The sequence below is a fragment of the Globicephala melas genome, chromosome 17, assembly GCF_963455315.2.
Source record: "Globicephala melas chromosome 17, mGloMel1.2, whole genome shotgun sequence".
Lineage (NCBI taxonomy): Eukaryota > Metazoa > Chordata > Mammalia > Artiodactyla > Delphinidae > Globicephala > Globicephala melas.
Genome location: NC_083330.1, coordinates 22,970,921 through 22,992,526, shown reverse-complemented (window position 1 = coordinate 22,992,526; position 21,606 = coordinate 22,970,921). Strand labels below are relative to the sequence as shown.

Here is a 21,606-nt window from a genome sequence, read left to right as displayed (position 1 = left end):
GGTACCAACATGGTCTGAAAGAGTTAAGTGCTGGAAGGTAAACTAAAAAGTGATCAGATTTTCAGTTTTTTATTGCATATCTGACCTACCGTCTGACCCTTTGGCTGCTCTTTTTTTAACTTGCTTTCCAGCTTTCATGCTTCCTGAATGGTGGAAGACCTAATAAGTATTCTGAGTCATAGAATCATAAAATTTTAGAAATGGAAGGAATCTTAGAAATCATCTGATTCAGCCCTTACTGAATTCCAACTCCATCACTGCCGCAGTGCTCATCCGTCTTGAAAATTCCCTGTGATTTCCTCCATTAATGCACAAAACACCCAGTTCCTCTTCCAGCCAACTCTGTTAGAAGTTCTTCCTCATATTAAGCTGAAATCTGCTAAATCTGCCATTCTGTAACTTCTAACCATTTTTCTTATTTCTGCTTTTTGGAGGCATACAAAGTAGATGCACAAAATAAATATTGTGACCTCTTTAATAATATCATTATCTAATCCTTGCCTTTCAAATTCTTCTGACAGGTATAAGGTCCTTTTTCAACTTTTTTTTTCAACCTGTTAACTGCTCTCCTTCCCTTAATTTTTCATTCACATAATACAAAATTCTTTCACTGTCTTCTTTCCAAACAGGTGACAATTCCCTAGAGTGGTTAGAAAAGTGCAAGGAGATTGGGATTATCACGTGGGAAATGTGGAATATATACTTGTACTAATTCAGCCTAAATTACATTAACTTTGGGGGGGAACAAAATCGCATTGGTGACTCTTATTGAGCTTTCAGCGATCTAAAAGCACCTTATCACGTGAAATGCCTGTAAACAACTTGCTTTTCTGAATGTATGTAGTCAGTTTTCTGTTTTATTTTTAATTTCACAGAATTTCTCTAGGCTTCATTGCCCTCAGTTTTAAAAGGGTATGAACCAGAGTGTTTAATGCATATACCCAGATTTGGGGGTGCAGATGACAAATATCAGCCCGGAACTGTAAAGTGCCAAGTCACAAGCTCTATTCCAAGCCCTAAGGGTCTCTCTTAAAACCACCCTGACTTCAACCTTGTCAGCATGTGATAGGAGTCTTTGTGCTCCATTCCCTGCTTCCACTACCCCATCCCTAACCGCCACCCTCCCCCACCAACCCCAGACACTGAGTCTCGTTCTACAGAGGAGGCTGTTTGAAGCACTCTGGATTACATGAAATCTGCAGGCATGTATTTGATTCTTTTATGAAAGGTTTTTCTCTCTCTGACTCTTGCCAGCCCACAGAGGCTACTGAGATAACAATCTCTTAAGTATTTGGCTTTCCAAAAGACATCTGGTAAAGTCTTATGTCTTATTGAAAGGGCACAGAAATCAGGACTGACCTGCTAAAGTAGTCCTACCTCCCACCGAGGGAATTGATGGAAAATGGGTTTTCACTCCATTTTTGCCTCCATAGGTTGGGAGGGAGCAGGATAGTTTCTCCCTTTCTTGTTGGTACCCCCTTACCCCAGTTGAGCAGGTGTTTGTTGAAAATTCAGTAATGCTTATTTAATAAGTAACTAATTCAGAGAGACAGAAACAAGATTAAAAGAAAAAAGGAAACTCTGAAAATGGGTTGGTAACAGTGAATTTAGAAGTCCTCTGTTCTCTTAATGTAGGCAAAACTACAGGAGCTAGGAATCTGGAGACAGAGTTTCTGCCATTGAAGGACATTATTAAGGACATTTTAGGGATGGGATCAGGAGATGACATCTGCCATAAGATAATTTTGAAGCTAAATTTGACAGTTGTCGTATATGCCAGCAAGTGTTAGGTGTTCAAGTGCCATGGAAGTGATTTTGAAAATCTTTTGGTCATGAAAATATATCCTTAACTGCAATAATCCTTATATGGCCAACCTAAAATGATCCAGCCCTTTGTATAGATGGAAATACATATTAATCTCTTCAGTTTTCATAATAGAAAAACAACTTTGCTCATCTCACATTTGATATTTAAAATGTGCAGTTCTAACTTTGACCTTCTGTATAACGTCTGTACTGCATGCACGTGTTAGGGAAATTAAAGCTTGAATTGAGCAGGACTCAGCTTGGCCCCCAAACTGCCATGAACCATTCATTTGGAGTTTGATTGAGACAGAGACTCAGAGAATGTAACTTATGAACACTTTAACCAATACTTTTTGAACAAGACCCATTTGAGGAGTTTTTCCCCAAATATGCATGAATCTCCAGCTCTACCCTATTGATTTTGAGGGAGTAGGTCTGGGTTGGACTCCAGGCATCAGTATTTTTTAAAAAAGAAAACACTGTAAAAAGCTTCCATAGGTAATTGATTGTGTTTTGCCTCTCAGCTCTGACTCCCTGCAGACTCACCAAGTCGGTCCTTATTAAGTAACCCCTGGATTTTATTACCCTCCTCCCTCAGCCCCAAATTCAGACTTAAAGAACGCCTTCAATGAGTTTCGTTTTCCTTTTCTTTCTTTTATATATATTGAAGGTTGCTGTCAGACATCCATTTGAACAGTATTCTAGTTATCTTTAATAAAATTATATTTGAAGTTACTATCCTTTCAGTTATCTTATCTATTATACTTTATGTAAGTATCAACGTAGTGAATTTCATAATAGCTACTATTTACTGAGTTCGTATATATGTGACAGGCACTCTCCATACCTTATAATGTGTTAGGCATCAAAGCAGCCTTGCCAGGTGTTACGTATCGCTTTACAGATAAGTAAACAGTCCATACGAGGTAAGTTTCTTGTACTCAGTCACAGTCAAATCTAGACCTTTCTATAACTTTTTTTAATTCACATCTTTATTGGAGTATAAATGCTCCACAATGCTGCGTTAGTTTCCTCTATACAATAAAGAGAATCAACTATATGTATACACATATCCCCATATCCCCTCCCTCTTGAGCCTCCCCCCCACCCTCCCTATCTCATCCCTCTAGGTCATCACAGAGCATCGAGTTGATCTCCTTGTGCTATGCAGCTGCTTCCCACTAGCTATCTATTTTACATTTGTAGTGTATATATGTCAGTGCTACTCTCTCACTTCATCCCAGCTTCCCTTTCCCCCATGTGCCTTCAAGTCCATTCTCTAAGTCTGCATCTTCATTCCTCCCCTGCCACTAGGTTCATCAGTACCGCTTTTTTAGATTCCATGTATATGCGTTAGCATACGGTATTTGTTTTTCTCTTTCTGACTTACTTCACTCTGTATGACAGATTCTAGATCCATCCACTTCTCTACAGATAACTCAATTTCATTCCTTTTTATGGCTGAGTAATATTCCATTGTATATATGTGCCACATCTTCTTCATCAATTCATATGTTGATGGACACTTAGGTTGCTTTCATGTCCTGGCTATTGTAAATAGTGCTGCAATGAACATTGTGGTACATGACTCTTTTTAAATTATGGTTTTCTCAGGGTATATGCCCAGTAGTGGGATTGCTGGGTCGTATCGTAGTTCTGTTTTTCGTTTTTTAAGGAACCTCCATACTGTTCTCCATAGTGGCTGTGTCAATTTACATTCCCACCAACAGTGCATGAGGGTTCCCTTTTCTCCACACGCTCTCCAGCATTTATTATTTGTAGATTTTTTGATGGTGGCCATTCTGACCGGTGAGAAGTGATAATTCATTGTAGTTTTGATTTGCATTTCTCTAATGATTAGTGACATTGAGCATCCTTTCATGTGTTTGTTGGCAATCTGTATATCTTCTTTGGAGAAATGTCTATTTAGGTCTTCTGCCCATTTTAGGATTGGGTTGTTTGTTTTTTTGATACTGAGCTGCATGAGCTGCTTGTATATTTTGGAGATTAATCCTTTGTCAGTTGCTTTGTTTGCAAATATTTTCTCCCGTTTTGAGGGTTGTCTTTTCATCTTCTTTATAGTTTCCTTTGCTGTGCAAAAGCTCTTAAGTTTCATTAGGTCCCATTTGTTTATTTTTGTTTTTATTTCCCTTACTCTAGGAGGTGGGTCAAAAAGGATCTTGCTGTGATTTATGTCAAAGAGTGTTCTGCCTATGTTTTCCTCTAAGAGTTTTATAGTGTCCAGTGTCACATTTAGGTCTTTAATCCATTTTGAGTTTAGGGAGTGTTCTAATTTCATTCTTTTACATTTAGCTGTCCAGTTTTCCCAGCACTACCTATTGAAGAGGCTGCCTTTCCTCCATTGTATATTCTTGCTTCCTTTGTCAAAGATAAGGTGACCATATGTGCATGGGTTTATCTCTGGGCTTTCTATCCTGTACCATTGATCTATATTGCTGTTTTTGTGCCAGTACCATACTGTCTTGATTACTGTAGCTTTGTAGTGTAGTCTAAAGTCTGGGAGCCTGATTCCTCCAGCTCCGTTTTTCTTTCTTAAGATTGCTTTGGCTATTTGGGGCCTTTTGTGTTTCCATACAAATTGTAACATTTCTTCTTCTAGTTCTGTGAAAAATGCCATTGGTAATTTGATAGGGATTGCATTGAATCTGTAGATTGCTTTGGGTAGCATAGTCATTTTCACAATGTTGATTCTTCCAATCCAGGAACATGGTATATCTCTCCATCTGTTTATGTTATCTTTGATTTCTTTCATCAATGTTTTATACTTTTCTGAATACAGGTCTTTTTTTTTTTTTTTTTTTTTTTTTGCGGTATGCGGGCCTCTCCCTGTTGTGACCTCTTCCGTTGCGGAGCACAGGCTCCGGACGTGTAGGCTCAGTGACCATGGCTCACAGACCTAGCTGCTCCGTGGCATGTGGGATCTTCCCGGACTGGGGCACGAACCCATGTCCCCTGCATCGGCAGGTGGACTCTCAACCACTGCGCCACCAGGGGAGCCCTGAATACAGGTCTTTTGCCTCCTTAGGTAGGTTTATTCCTAGGTATTTCATTCTTTTTATTGCAATGGTAAATGGGATTGTTTCCTTAATTTCTCTTTCTGATCTTTCGTTGTTAGTATATAGGAATGCAAGAGATTTCTGTGCATTAATTTTGTTTGTATCCTGCAACCTTACTAAATTCATTGATTAGTTCTAGTAGTTTTCTGGTGGCATCTTTTAAGATTTTCTATGTACAGTATCATGTCACTGGCAAAAGGTGACAGTTTTACTTCTTCCTTTCCAATTTGTATTCCTTTTATTTCTTTTTCTTCTCTAATTGCTGTGGCTAGGACTTCCAATACTATGTTGAATAATAGTGGTGAGAGTGGACATCCTTGTCTTTTTCCTGATCTTAGAGGAAATGCTTTCAGTTTTTCACCATTGAGAATGATGTTGGCTTGCATTTGTTCTATATGGCTTTTATTATGTTGAGGTAGGTTCCCTCTATGCTCACTTTCTGTAGAGCTTTTATCATAAATGGGTGTTTAATTTTGTCAAAAGCTTTTTCTGCATCTTTTGAGATGATCATATGGTTTTTATTCTTTAATTTGCTAATATGGTGTATCACATTGTTTTGCATTTATTGAAGAATACTTGCATCCCTGGGATAAATCCCACTTGATCGTGGTGTATGATCCTTTTAATATGTTGTTGGATTCTGTTTGCTAATATTTTGTTGAGGATTTTTGCATCTCTTTTCATCAGTGATATTGGTGTATAATTTTCTTTTTTTGTGTTATCTTTGTGTGGTTTTGGTATCAGGCTGATGGTGGCCTCATAGAGTAAATTTGGGAGTGTTTCTCCCTCCACAATATTTTGGAAGAGTTTCAGAAGGATAGATGTTAACTCTTCTCCAAACGTTTGAAAGAATTCGCCTGTGAAACCATCTGGTCCTGGACTTTTGTTTGTTGGAATATTTTTAATTACAGTTTCGATTTCATTACCTGTGATTGATTTGTTTATATTTTCTAATTCTTCCTGGTTCAGTCTTGGAAGATTGTACTTTTCCAAGAATTTGTCCATTTCTTCCAGGTTGACTATTTTATTGGCATACAGTTGCTTGTAGTAGTCCTATATGATCTTTTGTATTTCTGCAGTGTCAGTTGTAATCTTTCCTTTTTCATTTCTAATTTTACTGATTTGAGTCCTCTTCCTTTTTTTATTGATGAGTCTGGCTAAAGGTTTATCAATTTTGTTTATCTTCTCAAAGAACCAACTTTTAGTTTTATTGATCTTTGCTCGTGTTTTCTTCATTTCTATTTCATTTATCTCTGCTCTGATCTTTATGATTTCTTTCCTTGTACTAACTTTGCGTTTTCTTTGTTCTTCTTTTTCTAGTTGCTTTAGGTGTAAGTTTAGATTGTTTATTTGAAGCTTTTCTTGTTTCTTGAGGTGAGCTTGAATTTCTATGAACTTCCCTTTTAGAACTGCTTTTGCTGCGTCCCATAGATTTTAGATTGTCTGGTTTTCACTGTCATTTGTTTCTAGGTATTTTTTAATTTCTTCTTTGATTTCTTCAGTGAACTCTTGGTTATTCAGCAATGCACTGTTTAGCCTCCATTTATTTGTGTTTTTTACTGTTTTTTTCCTGTAATTGATTTCTAATCTCATAACATTGTTGTTGGAAAAGATGCTTGATACGATTTCAGTTTTCTTAAATTTTCCAAGCCTTGATTTGTGACCCAAGATGTCATCTATTCTGGAGAACGTTCCATGTGCACTTGAGAAGAAAGTGTTTTCTTGAGCTTTTGGGTGGAATGTCCTAAAAATATCAATTAAGTCTCTCTGTTCTGTTCTGTCATTTAAAGCTTGTGTTTATTTTCTAACTGGATGATCTGTCTATTGGTGTAAGTGGGATGTTCCAGTCCCCCACTACTATTGTGTTACTGTCGATTTCTTCTTTTATGGCTGTTAGCATTTGCTTTATGTATTGAGGTGCTCCTATGTTGGGTGCATAAATATTTATAATTGTTATGTCTTCTTCTTGGATTGATCCCTTGATCATTATGCAGTGTCCTTCCTTATGTCTTGTAACAGTCTTTATTTTAAAGCCTATTTTATCTGATATGAGTATTGCTACTCCAGCTTTCTTGTGATTTCCATTTGCATGGAATATCTTTTTCCATCCCCTCACTTTCAGCCTGTATGTGTCCCTAGGCCTGAAGTGGGTTTCTTGTAGACAGCGTATATAAGGGTCTTATTTTTTTATCCATTCAGCCAGTCTATGTCTTTTGGTTGGAACAGTTAATCCATTTACATTCAAGGTAATTATTGACATGTATGTTCCTATTACCATTTTCTTAATTGATTTGGTTTGGTTTTTGTAGATCTTTTCCTTCTCTTGTGTTTCCCACTTAGAGAAGTTCCTTTAGCATTTGTTGTAAAGCTGGTTTGGGGGTGCTGAGTTCTCGTAGTTTTTGCTGCCTGTAAAGCTTTTGATTTCTCCATCGAATCTGAATGAAATCCTTGCTGGGTAGAGAATATTGGTTGTAGGTTTTTCCCTTTCATCACTTTAAATATGTCCTGCCACTCCCTTCTGGCTTACAGAGTTTCTGCTGAAAGATCAGCTGTTAACCTTATGGGGGTTCCCTTGTAGGTAATTTGTTGCTTTTCCCTTGCTGCTTTTAATATTTTTTCTTTGTATTTAATTTTTGATAGCTTAATTAATATGTGCCTTGGCGTGTTTCTCTTTGGGTTTATCCTGTAAAGGACTCTCTGCACTTCCTGGACTTGATCGACTCTTTCCTTTCCATGTTAGGGAATTTTTCGACTATAATCTCTTCAAATATTTTCTCAAACCCTTTCTTTTTCTCTTCTTCTTCTGGGACCCCTATAATTCGAATATTGGTGCATTTAATGTTGTCCCAGAGGTCTCTGAGACTGTCCTCAATTCTTTCCATTCTTTTTTCTTTATTTTGCTCTCCAGCAGTTATTTCCACCATTTTATCTTCCAGCTCACTTACCCATTCTTCTGCCTCAGTTATTCTGCTATTGATTCCTTTCCGAGTATTTTTAATGTCAGTTACTGTGTTGTTCATCACTGTTTGTTTGCTCTTTACTTCTTCTAGATCCTTGTTAAACGTTTCTTGTATTTTCTCCATTCTGTTTCCAAGATTTTGGATCATCTTTATTATCATTACTCTGAATTCTTTTTCACATAGGTTGCCTATTTCATCTTCATTTATTTGGTCTTGTAGGTTTTTACCTTGCTGTTCGTCTGTAACATATTTTTTTGTCGCTTTTTTTTTTTTTTTTTGATGGGTGGGGCTGTATTCCTGTCTTAGTGGTTGTTTGGCCTGAGGCATCCAGCAGTGGAGTTTTCAGGCAGTTGGATAGAGTCGGGTCTTGGTGGTGAGATGAGGACCGCTGGGAGGCCTCATTCTGATGAATATTCCCTGGGGTCTGAGGTTCTCTGATAGTCCAGTGGTTTGGACTTGGTGTCCCACCACAGGAGCTCGGGCCCAACCTCTGGCCTGGGAACCAAGTTCCCGCATGCCATGTGGTGTGGCAAAAAAAAAAGAAAAAAGGAGCAGTACAATAACAAAGAATAAAAAATAAAATTAAATTAGAAAGATAAAAAATATATTAGGAAAAATAAAAATATAATTGAAACAACTGCAACAAGGTAAACAAAACCACAACAGAAAAAAAAAAAAGGGCCTTGGCTCTGGGGGGCAGAGTTTAGGTGGGGTTGGCTCTTAGGCAGGGGCGGGGTTTAGGGTGGGGTGGGGCCTCGGTGGGGGTGGGGTTGACGTTTGAGCGTGGGGTGGGGCCTCTGCTTAAGACCTATGCGGAAGGGGAGAGGCAGCACGTCCAAAGGGGGGCCTCCATAGTGTGGAGTTCTGGAGTTTGGAGGGAAGGCCCTGGGTGAGGGTGTGTGGGTAGGGTTTAGGCCCAGAGCCATTGGAGGGTGTCTCAGAGGGTGTCTCCGAGTGTAGAGGTAGGGCCCTGGGTTGGGGTGTAGGGGTGGGGCTTGGGCTCTGCACAGCAGGAGGGAGGCTCTGAGGGCAGAGGATTAGGCCTTGGAGCCCAACAGGCTCCCCGGTGCCTAAGTGGACAGGGAAAGCCCTGGCCGTGTTTCCTTCTGTTCCTCCCTGCCCCCCACCTACTGTCTCGCCCATGGTCTCCCCTTTTGGACCCCTAACCGTGGGTGGGTCCCGCTGGGTGTAGGAACTCCCTTCCTCCAACCACCCTTCAGGGGTGCCGGTCGGTAGGTCAGACCTTTACTTTTGCTCCCCCTTCCCTCCTTCACACTCCCTCAGGACCCGCACAGCTGGAGGGGGCCTCAGTGGACAGAGGGTCAGGCCGGGGATCTCAGCAGGCTCCTGGGGGCCGAAGTGAGTGGGGGAAGCCTGGCCATGCTCCCTTTTGATCCTTTGCCCTCCCAATGGTCCCCCAGTTTCCCCCTTTGGGCGTGGGATTCCTTCTCCTCCCCCAGCCGCGCCTCAGGGCACCACTCCCGGCCAGCCTACACTTCTCCTCCCTTCCACTCCGCCCCCCCACTCCCCACATCCTACCCAGTCGCTAGGGGTTCCTCCCATCTCCTTAGGTGTCCGTGGTCCCCCACTGGTGCCTGGTAGGTGCCCTAGTTGTGCGGAGACACGAATTCTGCGTCCTCCTAGTCTGCTATCTTGACTCCACTCCTCTAACTTTTTAAAGCCCATATTCCTTCCTCTGTTCTACACTGACAAAACTTATCTCTGGCAATAAATGTGTATATTTTCTTTTCTCATAAAACAAAACTTGTATACCACAAAATGTATCCTTTGCTTAGATGCTGTAATTCTGGCTCCAACTCTGATCTAATGTTAGTCATCAGCGTATCTCAGGTGCCTGAAAGCATTTATTCCTTATGTTTCCTTTGGAGTTTTTGGCCCCTCTAAATATAAATGTGTGTATATTCTTTTTTATTATATATGTATATTCTGACCAGCAACAAACATTTTGGTTTTTTAAAAAATAAATATAGAGTTGATATAGTTATTAGGTTATAGGGTTTTCCTTTCCCTAATTTCTTGACACATCTTATTTTGTTAACTGTAAGAATAAAGTTATAACTATCATTATTGATGCTATATGTAATATATTACATTATATTTATATTCCACGTTATTAAAAAGTGAAATTTATTGGACATTTAAAAATGTTCCATTTTCACATTTCATAAAACAAATCAATGTTTGAACAAGAGACAAAACTTCTGTTTGTGGAACGAAATACTTAACTGGCAGGGCAAGGTTAAAAAGAATTTGGTTTAAGGGAAAAACAAAATCATACATTTATAGTAGAGTGGCAGAAAAAGATTAAAATTCTTATCCATGATGATAGCAATTTGAGGAAATGCATTTTAGTATTATGAACATTTTCAATTTTAATGAGTTGAATTATTGGAGAGCTGCAGAACTTTATGAGCACTCTCTACCTTTATTTTGTTAACCATGGTGCTGTGCTTGATGAGACAGAATAGATAGTATGTGGTGAGTCAGTCTTGACAGGCATCTTACAGATTGAACAGAAAGAAGCAATAGACTAGAAACACTGTCAAGGAAACACAGTGATGGTACTTTGAAAAAGGGAGACAAATCTGAAATACACCACAGAGTCTGCATATAAAAGTTCTTGTTAATTGAATATTTAAGACTATAATAATATTTTATATATTTAATAAAAAGTCTTAAAATTTTGCATTTTGTATGTATATTTAATCAATTTTTCACTTAATAGCTCTCTATACTATATCTGTTTTCAAACACTTAAAATTGTGTAAAAGTAGAATAAAATCATAGAACTGCAAAAGACCTTAGGTCTCTTCTAACATTGTGCTTTTCAAAACTGAGGAAATTGATGCCCAGACAGTTCATTTAAAGAACAAAGTACATATATTCCCTCATGCTCACATGCAAATGCTCTCCCTCTCACACACACGCACACACGCGGACAAAGTATGGGCTTAATACAGAGATCAGCATTACTGTGAACATTTGTATGAATTAGAAAAGACAAATAGGTGGTAATTGAACCATTAGAAACATTGTAGCTTTCTCTCTTCAGAAAACAAAATTTTACTTCTAAAGTCTTAAAACTTTAACGAATTGTAAGAAAATCAGAAAAAGTTCTAAACTTTTTTAACTTACTGGAATGAAAACATAGATGGTTAATGATTTCAAGAGAACTATTTTTAAAACCTCTGAGATGTATGATTACAGCAAGACAGCTAAATTGACTAGCAAAGTCAGAGCTCCTTACAAGATTCTCTTTGGATACTGAGGTTCAATCCAAGCCTTGTATTTGTCGGCTTTGTATTATTTAATATATGTATATCAAAGAACTAGTCAGAGAGACTGTCTCTATTTTAAGTCTACGAGAACCGTCACCAGCATGCACTGACAGATGTTAAAGAATGTCTGTGGAAAGAATGTCAAAAACCTCTCCAAAGGAAAGTCTTTAAACCATGTCCTTAATACAGAAATGCAAAACCAGATTTAATTGCCCTTTTCCTAAACAGCTCAGACATGCAGGCTCATTTACTGCAGCATATGGTCTGCGAAAATGCGCAGTGGAAGAGAGCAGTGATGGTGAAGGCTGGCATTGAGTCCATTTAGGCTGGAGTTCACAAAGATCAGTCGGAGGCAAGCACTTGAAGTTAAAGAAACACGCCAAGCAGTGAAAACACAGGCTATTTTCATTTTGAACATGCTTACTGGAGACATCCTATTTGCTTTCAAGACAACAGTATTCAATGTTTTATAATATGAAATACAGCATTTCTGAAAAACTAATATCCAAAGTTTTTTTTTCTAATTAAAAAAGGTATAAAAAATAGACAACCTTGCATTAAGCCATGGAGACTTTTTTCTGATAATTTATTATTTGTTACCACTGAAAGTAACCATTTTTCTAGTGGGGAACAGTTAAAACAATGAATTGGGTGGCAGCAACATGGTTTACATTTTATTTCAAAGGGAAGACATTATGAGACCATATGAAGTGGTAACTTCTTATCACTCCTAAAGGGATTAAGTTTACAGTTCTTTCAAGAAGTCAGAGGTAACTGAGAACTTAAGAAAAGGAAGAGGAGAAAAAAAATCTGTGAATCCTCTTATACAGCTTTGTGATGTTGGCAAGTGACTTCCATGTATCTTAATTTTCTGTCTGTAACATGGAAGAAGCTATCTTTACAGAGAATTTTGTTTTAACCTCTAAATATCTAAAAGACAGTTCAGTTGCTATGTGTCTAGTACAGTGTCACACAGATTTGAGGAAAAATACAAAAAATAACAGAAAGGAAAGAAACATTTGACGAGTTAGGAATGGCAAACATGGATCTGATGGTTTATTATTGCTGGAATCTAATTAGTAATAGCTATTTATTATAACAAATTATTTCAGAGTTCTATTTTTCCTGTAAAGCTAGCCTTTCTTCCAGTGTTATGTATTGTAGGGCAAATATGCTTACTATTTTTATTGTCAATTTGAAATTGTCTACAACTGCACTAAATGGCTATTTAAATTTAATTCAAATTAAATAAAATTTAAAATTTTGGTTCCTCACTCACATTAGTCATATTTCAAGTGCTCAATGATCACCTTATATGGAATGTTTCTGTCATTACAGAAAGTTATGTTGGGCAGTGGTGTTTTGGTATTATTGATATTTTAGTTAAGTTTTTATCAATGCATTTCATTGAAAGGTGAGAAGGTAAATCATATACTTTTAAATAGCAGGTGTGGAGGAGATGGATCTCCTCCCAATGCAAACAGTAAGCCAAAGTTTAAGCTGTAAAGAAGGTACATTTAGCCCATGTAGCAAGACACAAAAATGAAATGGTGGTGTTGTTATGGCAGTGTGATTTTCTGAAATAGTGAGCAACTCTTGCTAACATTGTGGATAAAGTCAGTCTTCCATTAATTTACACAGTAATCACATTCTTGGAAATTTAGTGTATACTTAAACCTTTATTTTTTAAACTAATTTATTTATTATTTATTTTTGGATGCATTGGGTCTTTGTTGCGGTGCACAGGCTTCTCGTTGCAGTGGCCTCTCCTTTTGTGGAGCACGGGCTCTAGGCACGCAGGCTCAGTAGTTGTGGCTTGCAGGCTTAGTTGCTCCGCAGCATGTGGTATCCTCCCGGACCAGGGTTCGAACTCGTGTCCCCTGCATTGGCAGGCGAGTTCCTAACCACTGCGCCACCAGGGAAGCCCTAAACTCTTATTTTTAAAAAACCAACTCTTTATATTTAGCAGACAGAGTTTTAGGCTTAGATAATTATAAGCAGGTTTTTCACCCACATCAATGTCTATCACAGATGCAGGACAACTCTGTTGTATGAAAGAGTTCTGTGCATTACAGAATGTCTCCATCCCATCCACCCCTACTAAATGGCAACCTGATCATTGCCATACAGTACTTCTGAACATTTCCAACACATTTTGGTATAATTATTTGCTATAAACAAACATTTATGGTATAAATATTCAAGGTGGTGGGACCCATTCAGCTTCTTAAGAGTCATCTCAAGCCTGTTCCTTTGTTGGATACATTTTATTGATTTATCTTTTTATTCCATGTTTATTTTATTTATTATTTATTTTTTAATTGAAGTATAGTTAATTTACAGTGTTGTATTAGTTTCTGGTATACAGCAAAGTGATCTAGTTATACATGTATATATATTCTTTTTCATATTCTTTTCCATTATAGTTTATTACAAGGCATTGAATATAGTTCCCTGTGCTATACAGCAGGACCTTGTTTATTTATTTTACATACTGTAGTTTGCATCTGCTAATCCCAAATTCCTAATTTATCCCTCCCCCCCTTACCCCCCTTTTCCATATTTTTTAAAGTGAAAATATGCTTCTGTGGACCTAATTTTCTTTTTAACACCTGTCCTTATTCATTCCTAATAGTTTTAAACTTAAGGAAGTGACCAGGGTAATGAAAGAAAAATTCCTTCTCTACATATGCCATGGACTTTTGTCTTATATCCATTAGAAAATGAGGCTGTGGTAGAGGCTGGGTCTACCGCTTACCAACTGTGTGGCTGTGAGCAGTGGCCCAGTGAGCTTGTTCATTGAAGTCCTAGGTTTCATTAAGAAACACATTGGGAATTAAACAACAGGTATAATTATCACAAGGCCATGTTGTTGTGTAGATGGAATGAGAACCCATTTCTTTTACCTCAAGAAATATTAACAGACTTAAAATCTAGCACAAAACTTTTTAATCTTATAGTCTGTAGATGACCTTCAGGTAACCTGTGAACCTCTTAAAATTGTAGCAAAATTATGGGTATTTGTGCATTTTTAGAAGGAAGAGTCCATTGATGTAATCAAAGGAATGAGGAAAAACGTAATTAAAATTTTTAAATAATAAAACCTCATTATAGAAAGAAGACATAGAGGAGATAGTGTCTGGTATATAAAGAAAGGGGATGGTTGATTAGGTTAGAAGTTAAGTCTGCTATTGAAACGGTAAATTTTTTTCCTTAATTTTTGAAATTTATTTATTTATTTTATACAGCAGGTTCTTATTAGTCATCAATTTTATACACATCAGTGTATACATGTCAATCCCAATCCCCCAATTCATCACACCACCACCACCACCCCCCTGTGGCTTTCCCCCATTGGTGTCCATACGTTTGTTTTCTACATCTGTGTCTCAACTTCTGCCCTGTAAACCACTTCATCTGTACCATTTTTCTAGGTTCCACATACATGCGTTAATATACAATATTTGTTTTTCTCTTTCTGACTTACTTCACTCTGTATGACAGTCTCTAGATGTATCCGTGTCTCTACAAATGACCCGATTTCATTCCTTTTTATGGCTGAGTAATATTCCATTGTATATGTGTACCACAGCTTCTTTATACATTTGTCTGTCCATGGGCATTTAGGTTGCTTCCATGTCCTGGCTATTGTAAATAGTGCTGCAGTGAATATTGTGATACATGACTCTTTTTGAATTACGGTTTTCTCAGGGTATAGGCCAGTAGTGGGATTGCTGGGTCATATGGTAGTTCTATTTTTAGTTTTTTAAGGAACCTCCATACTGCTCTCCATAGAGGCTGTATCAATTTACATTCCCACCAACAGTGCAAGAGGGTTCCCTTTTCTCCACACCCTCTCCAGCATGAAATGGTAAATTTTAAAGGAAGCTAAAAAATGCTTCTTGGAAGAAAAAATAATGAACCTATTGAGTTGATCATCTTCCCCTTCCAAGAAATAGTATGTGCTAAAAATAGATTCATTGACAGCTTAACTCCATCAAGAATTAAGGAAGAGTGATAGGAGATAGGTAAAATTAGACAGCTCTACCTGGCCCCCAATCCTCAGTGTTCCTTGAACCACTGTCATAAAGAATACTAGAATAGATAAGTCACTGTGACTGACAATATATTCTACTTTCTTGTTTTCAGTTATATTGTGGTTAATGCTGGGAAGTGTGGACTGTTAAATGTGCAGTTCTCTGAATTTTACTTGCTTTTGTTCAGTGCTATTTTGCCTCACATCTTCAAAGGAAATTCAGCATTCATTTCAAGAGAAATTGGTTTCTTTCTTGTAGGACATTTATAATGTATTTATATATATTGCATGTTATATACATTATATAATACATTTTAAGAGAGGAATGCTTATACCATTAAAATAAGTAAGATTTGAATCAAAGCAAATTATTGAAAGAAAACCCACCCCAAAAACATACCTTCTACAGAAATCCTTCATTGGTTTAATTATTACTTGGAATTATATCTGGGACCGCTCTTGTACTCCCCATCACGCCAAGGCTGGAGCATCAGGTGTCACTGGGTTTGTTTTGATGGTGATGGTGGTGGTGGTGGTGGTGGTGGTGGTGACTGATGATGGTAGCTAACATTTATTGAGTATTTATAAGGGCTTGGCAGGTGTTAACTCATTTCATGCTCATAGGAACCTAGAAGGCATAATTATTCCCATTTTACAAATGAGGAAGCTGAAACAGAGAGATGAAGTAACAGCTCAGAGTTGCAGATTTATGGATAGAGCTGAGCACACATCTGGCCATCTGGCTCCAGAGTCTAGAGTCTTGACCACCACATTGCCTCTTCTGGATATTTATACTTAGGCCCAAATCTTTGAATAAATAGACCATTTAAGAACTGCATGAACAAGCTGGGCAAAGAGTTTACTGGCATTTTCATTTTAAATCTTGTTATGTGGAACAGTGGAAACCCAAATGGGAAGACTAAGTAGTATTAAGTGATTGTCAAAGACTACAATACTGAAGGTTCACCTCACGTTTCATTGGCAGAAATGGAGTTCTCAGAAATACATTAGTTATTTCTTTACTTCCCTTTAATAAAGTGTTTCAAAGTTAAAGCGCGAGGGCGAGAGAGAGGCATGGACATATATACACTAACAAACATAAGGTAGATAGCTAGTGGGAAGCAGCCGCATAGCACAGGGAGATCAGCTCGTGCTTTGTGACCGCCTGGAGGGTTGGGATAGGGAGGGTGGGAGGGAGGGAGCCGCAAGAAGGAAGAGATATGGGAACATATGTATATGTATAACTGATTCACTTTGTTATAAAGCAGAAACTAACACACCATTGTAAAGCAATTATACCCCAATAGAGATGTTTAAAAAAAAAAAGAAAAGTTAAAGCACAGATAAACTCCACATTAATTGTATGGCTCCTATTCCTGTTGAGTGAGGACTATGCTAACCTTTCCATGTCCCGGGTCTCCCAGAAAGGACAGTCTGTGTCTGGGAAAGGCAGCCCCACCCCCGCTGTCAGTAGGCTTTGTTCAAGGGACTGTTCTTAGGTGCCTTTCTCCATTATATATTGTCATTCCCTGACCTTTTTTTTTTTTTTTGGATCTGTCTAAATTACTCACCCTAAAGTCTGTTGGCTTTTTCATCACTATAGGAAACATCTGTTACCCTCAAAGGCTGTTAATGGTGGCCACAAAGTCCTGTCAGAGGTCCTCATTTTACTGGCCCTTTGTATGTGTGTAGGATGCTGTGTCTTGTATACAATAAAGGTAATTCTAGGCCAGATTTCTCTCAAATGCTGATCAGAGAAGACTGCATCCAAATCACCTGGGGAGCTTGTTAAAAAGGGAAATTCCCAAGTTCCACCTAGATTTGCCGGCTCACTCTCTGGGGTTGCTTCCCTCGTTTGCATTTTTAATAAGCACCCCAGGTGCTTCTGATGTACTGAAGTGAAAAACCACTGTTCAAAAGGCTACATTAAATGAAATGTATACATCTCAGTACTGTAAGAGAGGCAGATGTGATTAAAGCCCTGCGCATAACGAACCTGTAGTCTGCTAGGGAAGAAACACATAGAAATAATGCACAGTGAAAATTAAGTACCATAAAAGTAGAAACAGCTACTTCCAGGTAGCAGAAGTCAGAGAATCTTCTAGAAGTTTTTTTTGTTTAGTGCAAGGTATATACATGTGGGTGATTCTTCATTCATTTAGCACATGTAAAGTCCTACAGTTCCATTTTTCATCTCCTTTACCAACTCACTGGATAATTTCTAGAATTTGCATAATTTTTAGAGATGAAGACAAAACTTTCATATTATTAAAGGCTACTACACCTAAAAAAAGTTCTCCTTTCCATAAACTACCAAGCATACTGTGCACTCATGGTATTTCTGATTTTATTTTTTAACAGGAGATTGCTAGCATTTTATGACACAGAACCATCTACACTAAGAGCTTCCCCTTCAGTGAGACCATGCCCAGAAATTGTGTCCCAAGTGTTTGTGAATGTTCAACCCTTTTCATAAAAAGTCACTGTTCCCCTTCATCATGGTTGTCTATAGGCCAGATATGAATAATGGAAGGAGAAGAGAACTAACTTTATTAACTACTGTGCAGCAGGCACTGTGCCAGGCAAACTTCAGAGAGGTTAAGTAAATGAGCCAGGCCACACAGCTGCTAAGGCCAAGAGAATGGAAAGCCTAGGTAGTCGGTGTGGTGGCTTTTGCCAGCAAGCGTCTTGTTAATTTATTGACAAACATTTGAGGACCTGCTGCATTGGCACTGGAAGGATACAGAGATAAATACAGTGCCGGATCTTGGGGAGTATTCGATCTAATGAGAAATCGGAGATTTACACAGTTAACCAATACAGGTGAGTGAAGGGCACTGACATTTGCACTTACTGGGCTATGCGTTTTCAATATATAATATTATCCCATTTAACCATCCCAGCAAACCTGCCAAGTGGTCGAAGTCTGTTATATAGATGAGGGAATTGTGGTTCAGAGAAAGCAAGTTACCCAAGGTTACCCAGCTCGTAAGTAGCAGGACTCAGATTTGCATCCAAGTCTGTGACTGCAAAACCTCTGTCTTCCTTGGCAATTCCAATGACAGAATCTGCATTCTGATAAGGGGAATGTGGAGGCTCTCAGGAGCTGCATTTGATGCATTCTACCTGGATACTTAGGAATCAATAGGATTTATTTAGAAGGAAAGGCCAAGCAGTGCTACAACAGAAGCAAAGGTGCAGAGCAGTAGAAGTGTGTGGGAATGGACGTTAGGCCATTTCCACATAAGCAGAGCAGATACGGAACCATCGTGAGAGGTAGACTAGGAAGGTGGGCTCCGGGAAGACCAGGTCCTACCTCAAGCTTTAGCTAAGGATGATGAGATCTGAAGGGCTAAGCTCAAGAAATATCTGTGTTAAAAAATGAACAAAACTTGATAACTAATTGAATGTTGTGTGGGGGGTGGCGGGGGGGAAGGTGGTCGACGTGAATCAAAGCTGATTAAACGAATCACTGGAGTAGTGCTGTAAGGACAAATGAAAGACTCCATTAGAACACAGGTTACAGCTCCAAGTAATGCAGAAAATAGTGTTCAGCTTTACCTTGTCTGTGAACTAGCTTGTTTTCCCAGTGGTTAATTCATATGGAATGTGTTCTATAACTGCTGTTTTCTAAGAATATAAAGCTATGCCTTAATATTCTAGGATATCTCTTTAATTTTTTTAAACAGAGACAGAAAGTAAGGTCTATGCCGTCAGATACACACACCCATGTACATATATACATAAACATACATATAGAAGGACTATATGTGACTGACTAAATGTGACTGACATCATCATTTTCCAAATTTTACAAAAGGACATTTCCTTCTGTAACCAGAAAGAAAAATAACTTAAAAAAAAAAAAAAAGCCAAATAGCCTAAATGTTTACTTGATGGACCACTTATAAATTCCTCCAGAATACCTAATCAAACATTGTTCATTATATGGTCTACTAAAATCATTTTCCAGTGACTTTTGTGAAGAACTCTGTTTCTTCATTTTCTGTTTATATAAAATTGTTTTAATTTTAATTTTAAGACTTAGAGTACTCTAGGTATATATTTTTAGATTTTTAAAGATTTGTGGTTTTCATTCAGTAGCCATATTTTCACTCTCCTGTGCCTTTTCATAATGTTGATGTTAAACTCTTAAAATAATTGATCAAGGAAGAAAGACAAATGAGTATCAGTTTTCATTTGGTTTTATGAAATACTTGAATAATTTTTTTGACCAAATTGAGCCGTCATGCATGTTATGGCCAGCATTATACTTTAGTTACAGTTCAATCAATCCCCAGTACTAAGTACTTTGCACTTAGACTGTTTTCCATTTTGTTTTTGTAAAATTTCTTTTACTTTAAAAGAAGATTTTAATTTTAGAAGACAAAATGTTTCTGAAAACATTTTTTCCCCTTGATACTTTTTGACTTTAAAAATAACTGACATTAAAATAAATGTCAGTTTCAAGAACCAACTTGTTTGAATTTCAGTTTGGAATACATTTTTATTTAGGTTATAAAATCTTTGAAGGCAGCTTTAAGATGAAAATTCTGATACAACTAAATTACTTTTCTGTCAAAAACAACTATTTCTCATATACTAGTGTTAATTTTGTTATCTTGAGCCAACACAAATTAAAATTAGAATTTGGGTTTTACTTTAAAGTAGTTGTTCATTTAGTGATATTCAGAATTAATGGAATTTTTTTTTCTTACTATTTAGGAAATACCAGAAAGGAACCAGAGTCCGGCTGCGACTATTAGATCTTGAACTTACATCTAGGTTCTTGGGAGCCACAACAGATACAACTATCCTAGAGGCTGAAGCAATTCTGTTAGGACTCCAGGAGAGTAAAGACTCAAAATCAAAAGAAGAACATCGTGAAAAATAAATGAACTTTGCTTAGCGTATTCACTCCTTTTTTGTTGAACCCAGGTATTCATCACGAATGCCATTAGACAATTATGAATAAATGATTGGAGAAGACATAGTAAATGCAAGCTATAATTATAGCTCTTATTTGTCAGAATTTTCTTTAGGTGTAGCTCTCCTCCTCCTGTTTTTATACCCATTCTTTCCTTTGATTGGAATAGTGTAAACTGTACTGAGAAACTCTGTCATTCAATAAATATGTTTTGAGTGCACTCTGTGCATGGCACTGTTCTAAATACTAAAGAAACTGCAGTAAACAAGTTAGATAAAATTGCTTGCCTAGTGTAGCTTACCTCTGGCTGGGGGAAATTGATACAAATAAGTAAAATATTTATATATAGTATGTTAGGGATGTGTGCTGAGGACAGAAATAGAGCGGGAAGGGCAGAGGATCTGAATAGACATTTTTCCAAAGAAGACATACAGATGGCCAAGAGGTACATGAAAAGGTGCTCAAAGTCAGGGAAACGTGTCAAAACCACGAGATACCACCTCACACCTGTTGGAATGGCTGTCATGAAAAGGCAAGAAATAGCAAGTGTTGGCGAGGATGTGGAGTTTTAAAAGGGAACCCTTGTGCACTGTTTGTAGGAATGTCAGTTGATGCAGCCACTATGGCAAACAGTATGGGGGTTCCTCAAACAGTTAGAATTATCACATGATCCAGCAATTCCACTTGTGGGTATTTCCAAAGAAAATGAAAATATTAACTCAAAAATATATGCACCCCCATGTTCATTGCAGCATTATTTACAATAGCCAAGGTATGGAAGCAACCTAAGTGTCCATCAATGGATTAATGGATAAGGAAACTGTGATACACATACACACACATAATGGAATATTATTCAGCCATTAAAAAATAAGGAAATCTTGCCTTTTTTTTTTTTTTTTTTTGCAGTACACGGGCCTCTCACTGTTGTGGCCTCTCCCGTTGCGGAGCACAGGCTCCGGACGCGCAGTCTCAGCGGCCATGGATCACGGGCCCAGCCGCTCCGCGGCATGTGGGATCTTCCCAGGCCGGGGCACGAACCCGTGTCCCCTGCATCGGCAGGTGGACTCCCAACCACTGCGCCACCAGGGATGCCCATTTTTGCCATTTTTGACAACATGGATTGACCTTGAAGGCATTGTGCAATGTGAAATAAGTCAGAGAAAGATAAATACCATAAGATCTCACTTATATGTGGAATCTAAGAAAAAGAGCTCATGGATTCAGAGAAGAGATTGGTAGTTCCAGGGCAGGGGTTGGTGCTGGGGAGAGGGGGCAAAATGCGTGAGAGAGGTTAAAAAGTGCGAACTTCCAGCCATAAGATAAATAAGCCATAAGGATGTAATGTACAGCATGGTGACTATAGTTAATAATACTGTATCGTGTATTTGAAAGTCGCTAAGAGAGTAGATTTTTTTTTTTTTTTTTTTTTTTTGGGACGCGGGCCTCTCACTGCTGTGGCCTCTCCCGTTGCGGAGCACAGGCTCTGGACGTGCAGGCT

General features: G+C 38.1%; 1 protein-coding gene across 1 annotated transcript in view; it reads left to right on the top strand.

The window, feature by feature from the left end:
• Positions 1-20,905, top strand: part of MRPS28 (mitochondrial ribosomal protein S28) — a 100,701-nt gene extending 79,796 nt beyond the window's left edge. Inside the window, exon 3 of the mRNA XM_030839166.2 lies at positions 19,904-20,905. Within this exon, the coding sequence (XP_030695026.1) occupies positions 19,904-20,072 (169 nt within the window). The 3' untranslated portion in view covers positions 20,073-20,905. The remainder of the gene's footprint in view (positions 1-19,903) is intronic.
• Positions 20,906-21,606: the final 701 nt, after the last annotated feature.